This window comes from Podarcis gaigeae, assembly GCF_964106915.1.
Source record: "Podarcis gaigeae genome assembly, chromosome: 16".
NCBI classification, from domain to species: Eukaryota; Metazoa; Chordata; class Lepidosauria; order Squamata; family Lacertidae; genus Podarcis; species Podarcis gaigeae.
The window spans coordinates 12,195,882-12,202,904 of record NC_139693.1 but is presented as its reverse complement, the minus strand read 5'-3'; the positions used below and the strand labels follow the sequence as shown (position 1 = coordinate 12,202,904).

The 7,023-nt window shown below is 52.0% G+C and overlaps 1 protein-coding gene across 3 annotated transcripts; it reads left to right on the top strand.

The window, feature by feature from the left end:
• The first annotated feature begins 2,730 nt into the window (after positions 1-2,730).
• On the top strand, positions 2,731-6,937 carry LOC310833365 (glyoxal reductase-like). 3 transcript variants are annotated; one of them, XM_083716068.1, is made up of 3 exons: positions 2,742-2,953; positions 3,667-3,785; positions 5,558-6,937. In XM_083716068.1, exons 2-3 carry the CDS (start codon positions 3,751-3,753, stop codon positions 6,420-6,422), a joined length of 900 nt encoding a protein of 299 aa, XP_083572194.1. In that variant the 5' UTR covers positions 2,742-2,953; positions 3,667-3,750; the 3' UTR covers positions 6,423-6,937. The 3 variants fall into 3 exon arrangements, with proteins under 3 accessions (XP_083572196.1, XP_083572194.1, XP_083572195.1); XM_083716070.1 differs by lacking the exon at positions 3,667-3,785 and having other exon boundaries at positions 2,731-2,953; XM_083716069.1 differs by lacking the exon at positions 2,742-2,953 and having other exon boundaries at positions 3,650-3,785.
• The last annotated feature ends 86 nt before the right edge of the window (positions 6,938-7,023 follow it).

The window sequence follows — 7,023 nt, the reverse complement described above, 5'->3', positions numbered from 1 at the left end:
CCCTCCCTTTCCATGTCCCCTTGCGTGTCTGAGGCCGTCTGTTCCACTGTCAAACAGCTCTTACCCTCAGAGAGCTCTTTGTACTGCTTCGTTGAAATCCTCTTTACAAAATCAGAGCAAATGTCAATCAGTAGAAAACCCTACTGTTTGCTTCAATTCAGCAGCGAAGAGCAGGTTGTCCCCGGGGGAAAGGGGCAGGACAAGGCAGCAAGGTGAGAAGCCCTCAGTCTTTTCCTCTCCGGGCTAAACAAACCCAACTCCCTCAACCTTTCCTAGACTTCGTTTCCAGGCTGTCCTTCATTTTGGGGCTCATCCTCTTGCCCATTGCTTTCCCTGGGGAAACCCATTCTTTAACGCTCAATCAGAGCAAATGGCGATTCGGGGTTTCTCCAGATTGACGTTTGTTCTGATTTGGCACTAAAGAGCAGGTTTTCCCTGTGGAAGGGGGGGCAGCAAGGGGAAAACTGCTTCGGCCTGCGCAGGGGACAAGCAGAAGTGTGGATAAGCCCTTGGTCTACTTCCCCTGCACGCATTCTAGCTTCTTAAACTTTGGTCCCATAAACAAATTCCTACGTGCATGCCCATAATGGACTTGTTTTCTGGAACTTAGGGAGGACACCCAATGCCCAGATAAGAAGGCTGCTCCATTTTTGGTTATGTGGGCAGAGAATGATGGGAAATAATTGTGGAAGGCATTCCTCGTGACACATAGCAATGTATACAGTTCTGGAGGAAGCTTGTCTTAAGTTTCTTAATGAGTTACAAGAGGGGTGATGGTATTGGTTGGATGTACAAAAAATCAATTCTGTGCTGGCTAACTCCCAGAGGTTCATCACTAGATTAGTAGCTGGCTTTACGTTGACACTCATGGGATTGGTTTTAGATTGAAGCTGTGCACTGACTGGAAAAGGGTGGTGAATGTTTTTGTGGATATTAGGCAACCTGTGGCCTTCCAAATGTTGCTGGACTACAACTCTCATCATCCCTGACCACTGGCCATGGTTGGCTGGGGCTTATGGGATTCGGAGTCCAGCAACATAGGGAAGTCCACAATTTTCCTCCAGGTTATTTATTTATAACTCCTGGACTTCTTGTATAATTACACAGATTTTTTTTTTGTGTTACGGCCTATTGCCAATAGAGAATAAATTGTTCCTGCAACATTAAGCTGAGAGATGGGGATTGGCCAGAGGCCAGCAAGTTATTTTGGCTCAGCAGAGATTTGAACCTAGCCTTTGAACGATTGAGCCAGGGAGTTGAACTGGGGCTTGGCCCAGGGATTCCACCCACCCACCCAACGCACCAACATTTGGTAACTTAAGAATATAAGGAGCTCCTGGGTGGATCAGACCAACAGCCCATCTAGTCCAGAATCCTGTTCTTACAGTGGCCAACCAGATGCCTGAGTATGTGAAAGGATAATAATAGTAATAGTAACAGTAATAGTAATAATGATGATGATGATGATGATGTATGCCTTCCGGCAACTCCTGCAGCCAAGCTGGAGCCAAATGTATTGCTCTGCTTTCCATTGCAACATCTCAGTGAGATACAATAATAATGTGTGTGCCCCTGTAAGTAGAATGGCACAGGTAAATGGTGTGTGGTGCGGGGGAATTAAAAAAAAGCACAAATATAAGGCGGCGTAAGTAGGTCTCCCCAGGAGGAACCTAGGAAGTTGTCCTAAAGCAAATCAGACCATTGCTCCATCTAGCTCAGAATAGTCTGCCGACTTTCTCGACCTTAGATGCTCAGACATTATTTGACTGCAACTCCCATCATTCCCAGCCAGTATGGCTAGTGGTCAGGGATGATGGGAGTTGTAGTTCAAGAACATCTGGGCATCCAAGATGGAGAAAGGCTGGTCTACACTGAGTGGCAGTGCCCCACCCTCTGCCCTCCCTGGGTTTCAGGTGTGAAGCCTTCTCCTAGCCCTACTCAGAGAGGCCATTCAGGATTAAATCTCCACCCACAAGCAGATGCTCTGAGCCATGGTGCACCCCAGTCCCTTGATTTGTAGGAAGCTTCCTTACACTAAGTCTGATCATTGGCCCAGCCAGCTCAGCATTGTCTACACTGACTGGCAGAGGCTTTCCAGAGTTTCAGACATTCCCAGCCCCACCTAAGGATGCCAGGGATGGCACCTGGGACATTCTGTATGCAAAGCAGTGAGTGCTCTATCACTGTGTCCTGGTCCTCTCCACCATCAAACTCCACTTCTGCCTCATGAACACCTTCTTTCTGATGGCTCCACTGAAGAGACATCCTATACACACCATACATTTAAAGCAGGCAGCTCCTTCTCCCCACATAAAGAATCTTGGGGACTGTAGTTTACCCCCACCCACAGAATTATAATTCCCAGCACCCTCCCAGCTCCCAGAGAGCCAGTGTAGTGTGGTGGTTAAGGACGGTAGACTTGTAATCTGGTGAACCAGGTTTGCTTCCCTGCTCCTCCACATGCAGCTGCTGGGTGACCTTGGGCTAGTCACACTTCTTTGAAGTCTCTCAGCCTCACTCACCTCACAGAGTGTTTGTTGTGGGGGAGGAAGGGAAAGGAGAATGTTAGCCGCTTTGAGACTCCTTCGGGTAGTGATAAAGCGGGATATTGTTACAGAAAAATCTAGGTGTGAGGTTGCTCAGTCACCCAGCTCGTCGGGCAGAGCCCGCGGTTCCCTGCAGAATAAAGGAAGGATTCCAGCCACCAACTGGAGCAAATAGCTGTAGACCAAAGTTTATTGCACAATAGGTTCAAAGAGGAAATTTGAACCCCGAGGATGGGGTGACAAAGACTTTTAAAACTTTCCCACCATATCCCAGAATGCAGTTCGTACAGCATAATTGCTACATCACTGACATATCACAAAAGGGGAGGGGTTAACCTTGGCAAACGTGTCCAGACAAGTCCTTGGTACAAGATTAGCATAAGCAGACATGGCAGGGCAAGACTCAGGTATAAGATTAGCATAGACAAATATGTCTTAAGTACCCACCACCCAAAAGTACAGTAGAAGTTCCTTTGCATGTCTGGAGCCTGAGGCGAGTCAGGTGATGAGATTTGGCTTCCCTTGGCTAACAATGAGCCCAGCAATTGTCACCTCTGGGAACTTCCTGGAGTCCCTTTTCAAGGGGAAAATAGCTTTGGAATGGAGGAAACTGGGAAAGGAGATGATTTTATATTATTTTTAAAGCTAGGTAACTTCCCTGAGCTGTCAAGTTGAAAGGATACATTCAGGCATAATATTTGTAATATTTAATTTTAAAGATGTGCCCCGCCCCCGTAATTTCCGTAACAGATATCAAATCCAAACTATTCTTCCCAGGATTCTTTGGGAAAAGTCATGTGCTTTGGGGGAAGTTGGCTGGGCCCAAGGCTGAGTAGGGCTGAACCCCGGACCTGCAGGCATCCAGGTGTTATTAGGACTACAACTCCCAGCATCCTTCGCCGCCATTCTGCAAGTGGCCAATGGTGAGGGATGATGGGAGTTGGAGTTCAACCTGTTCGCCAGGGCATATAGGGAGGCGGCCGCGGTTGGGGCGAACCAGCAGCCGCGCCATTCATGAATCTCCCTCCCCAGTGTTGGGGAAAGTCACGCGCCGCTTCCCGCGTTCGAACCCTTCCTTCCATTCAGCAACATTCGATGAGCCACGCCCACCTCCCTCCAGAACCCCGCCCTCGTCCTTGGTCCTCGCGCGGCGATTGGATAGCAGACCTCAGCTCCGCCTACGCGTCTTAGTCCGTGAGCAGCCATGGAGCGGGCGTCGCGGGAGCTTCCCGCATCCTGGTAAGGGCTCCGCGGGGGAGGGAAGCCAGGGCTACCCCACCTTTGATTTTTGCATGTGACGAAGGGTGTGTGATTTACCCGTTTCCACTCCTTGCAGAAGCACTTTGCGCCCAACGGTGCTTCCAGAATTGCAGATTCCCGCAGAGAAACCCAAACACACGCCTAATTTTCAGCCCATAATACCCGCTTACTTTGCTTGCTAATTATCCCCTCCGAGGCTTGGATCTTAAGCCCACTTATTAGGGAGCAAACCCCGTTAAACTCCACCTCCGAGTAGACGTGCTCGGAATCGTTCCAAGCGCAGAAACTACTGCCTTGGGTTAGGCCCATCCAGCTAATTTCCTAATGCTCTTTGACAGTGGAACAGAGGTGGTTTCGCTGGTTTGCTGGAGGTATCTAACGTGAAGCTGGACCAGATACCTGCCTGGGATAGTGGCCCTCGAAATGTTGCTGCACTCCAACTCCCATCTGCCCCAAGCAGCATGGCCAATGGTCAGGGATGCTGGGAATTGCAGTCCCAACATCTGTAGGGCTACAGGGGCCCCATGCCTGCCCTTCACTTTGCTAGGTGAATATAACACCACGAGGTGGGGTGGGATGGAGAGCAGCAGCCCTGTAGTACCCACAACCTGCTTCTATTATCAAAGAGATGGAAGAAAGATAGGGATCCTGTGGTCCTCATGGGAGGACGCCAGTCTGCTGGGAGTTGTCAGGGACAGGTCAGCAATCCAACACCCAGTGTCAGCGAAGTTAACTTCATTCAAAGAAACCAAAACAGCTCAGGCCTAGTGGTCCCCACACCTCTTCCCAGTAGGTCTCAGCCCAATGAGGCAGTTGCGAGGACTGAGGGTCCCCACCTTCCCACTGCTCCCTAAGACTTCTCTTTCCTGGGACCTTTCCCGGTAACCCAAGACTCCTTTGCCTTGTCTCTCTTTGCTCCACCCTCTTCATTCTGTGTTCTGGGAGACCAGGGGGGAGGGGAGCTGTTTACAGCAGGAAGGGGAGACACCCTGGCTTCTTCAGCAGCCTGACCCATCTCTGCCTCTTGCCCCACCCCTCCTGTCCATGCTGATTCTGAACTGCTCTCTGCCACAGACTCTTCCTGCTCACTAAACCCGGTTACCTCTTCAGCTTCCAACGCCTCCTCTTCCTAGTTTTCTCCTTCTGACCACCCATCCCACCACTGATCCCTGGGCTCTGAGCTTTATTCCCTTTGGGGGGGTTCCCAGTTGGTGCCTCCCACCATTCCTCTTTGCCCAGCCAGTCCATGACAGGAGTCCAACAACATATTGAGGAGCACAGCTTCTACCCTTCCTGTGGCAGAAAGTTGGACGGCTGAGCACAGCAGACCTTCCCGAGGGGCACAGTGGAATATAAAGTGTTGGTGTTGACCTTTAAAGCCCTAAATGGCCTTGGTCCAGTATACCTGAAGGAGCGTCTCCACCCCCATCGTTCTGCCTGGACGCTGAGGTCCAGTTCTGAGGGCCTTCTGGCGCTTCCCTCACTGCAAGAAGCAAAGCTACAGGGAACCAGGCAGAAGGCCTTCTCGGTAGTGGAACGCCCTCCCACCAGATATCAAAGAGATAAACAACTACCTGACATGTAGAAGACATCTGAAGGCAGCCCTGTTCAGGGAAGTTTCTAATGTGTGACATTTTAATGTATTTTTAATCTTTGTTGGAAGCTGCCCAGAGTGGCTGGGGAAACGCAGCCAGATGGGCGGGGTACAAATAAATTATTATTATTATTACCCTCACTTTTATCTCTTCCAGGGCACCAGAGCGCACAGTATGGCTGAACAGTGGAGCCCCGATGCCTCTTCTAGGGCTGGGCACCTTCCGCTTGCGGGGGGAGGAGGCCGTGCGCCTCAGCCTGGACACTGCTCTCAGGAATGGCTACCGCTTGGTGGACACGGCCGCCGTCTACGGCAATGAGTCCGCTATCCAGCACGCTCTGAGGGAGCTGCTGCCGCGCCATAGCCTGGCTCGGGGAGACGTCTTCCTAACCAGCAAGCTGAGCCCAAGGGACCAGGGGCAGGAGGCGGCCGAAAGAGCCTGCCTGCGAAGCCTGGAGGAGCTGGGCTGTGATTACTTAGACCTCTACCTCATCCACTGGCCCGGGACCCAAGGCCTGCCACAGGAGGACAAGGGCAACCGGGAACGGCGGCAGCAGAGCTGGCGGGCTCTGGAGAGGCTGTACGAGGCTGGGAAGCTCCGGGCCATCGGTGTCTCAAATTACAGCGTCCAGCATTTGGAGGAGCTGCTGGCAGTGTGCCGGGTGCCCCCCTCCGTCCTCCAGGTGGAGTTCCACCCAGAACTGGCACAGGGGGAATTGCTGGGCTTCTGCCGGAGCAAGGGCATCCACCTGCAGGCCTACTCCTCGCTGGGGACCGGCCAGCTGGTGGGGCGGCCAGAGGTGGTGAAGGTCGCCGCACGACACGGGCGCCCGCCTGCCCAGGTTTTGCTGCGCTGGGCTCTGCAGCAAGGGGTCAGCGTCATCCCCAAGTCTGCCACCCCGAGCCGTGTGGTGGAAAACAGCCAGCTCTGGGGTTGGGAGTTGAGCCCAGCGGATATGGAGGAGCTGGGTGCATTGGATTGTGGGAAGCGCTATTGCTGGGATCCCACCCATGTGGCGTAAAACAGGGGTGGGGGGGAAGATGGGCATTCCAGATGTTGCTGGACTCCAGTTCCCACCTGGTCCCAGCCAACATAATCAGCAGTCAGGGATGGTGGGAGTTGGAGTCCGGCAACATCTGGCAGACCAGGCGTTCGCCAGAGACATGGGGGATGCGAGACTGAATATAATAATTTCAGGACTGATCTCCACCTAGTTGGAGAATCCCATTTGAAAGCCGTGCCTTTATCATATTGCAGTTCCATCAGCCAGCCTTTAAATTCAGAAGAGAAAATGCCAGTGGATGGAGAAACTCGGTCTTCCCTCGTCTCTGCCTTTACCACCTCCCCCTGGAAACAGAACTCTAGGGCAGGGCTAGAAATCTGTGGCTCTCCAGATGTGGTTGAACTCCCTATCCGGCATGGCCTGCGGCAAGGGAGGATGGGAGCTGGGAGTCTTAAAAAAGCATCTGGAGGCCCACAGGCTCCCTATTGCTGCTGTAAGACGAAAAGAGCGATATTAAACAGGAATTCAATTTCTCTGCGTCCCTTTGAGTTTAATTTTCTTTCGACACATTCATTCCCGAGGCAGCTAAAGCAATCCTGACCCTACTGCAGTCAGACTG

What these genes read in the sequence shown, in the direction of transcription:
- LOC310833365 (XM_083716068.1), top strand. Translation starts at nt 3,751, where the DNA reads ATGGAGCGGGCGTCGCGGGAGCTTCCCGCATCCTG. An exon ending in CGGGAGCTTCCCGCATCCTG is followed by an intron (nt 3,786 to 5,557) that starts GTAAGGGCTCCG and finishes TATCTCTTCCAG; the next exon opens with GGCACCAGAGCGCACAGTAT.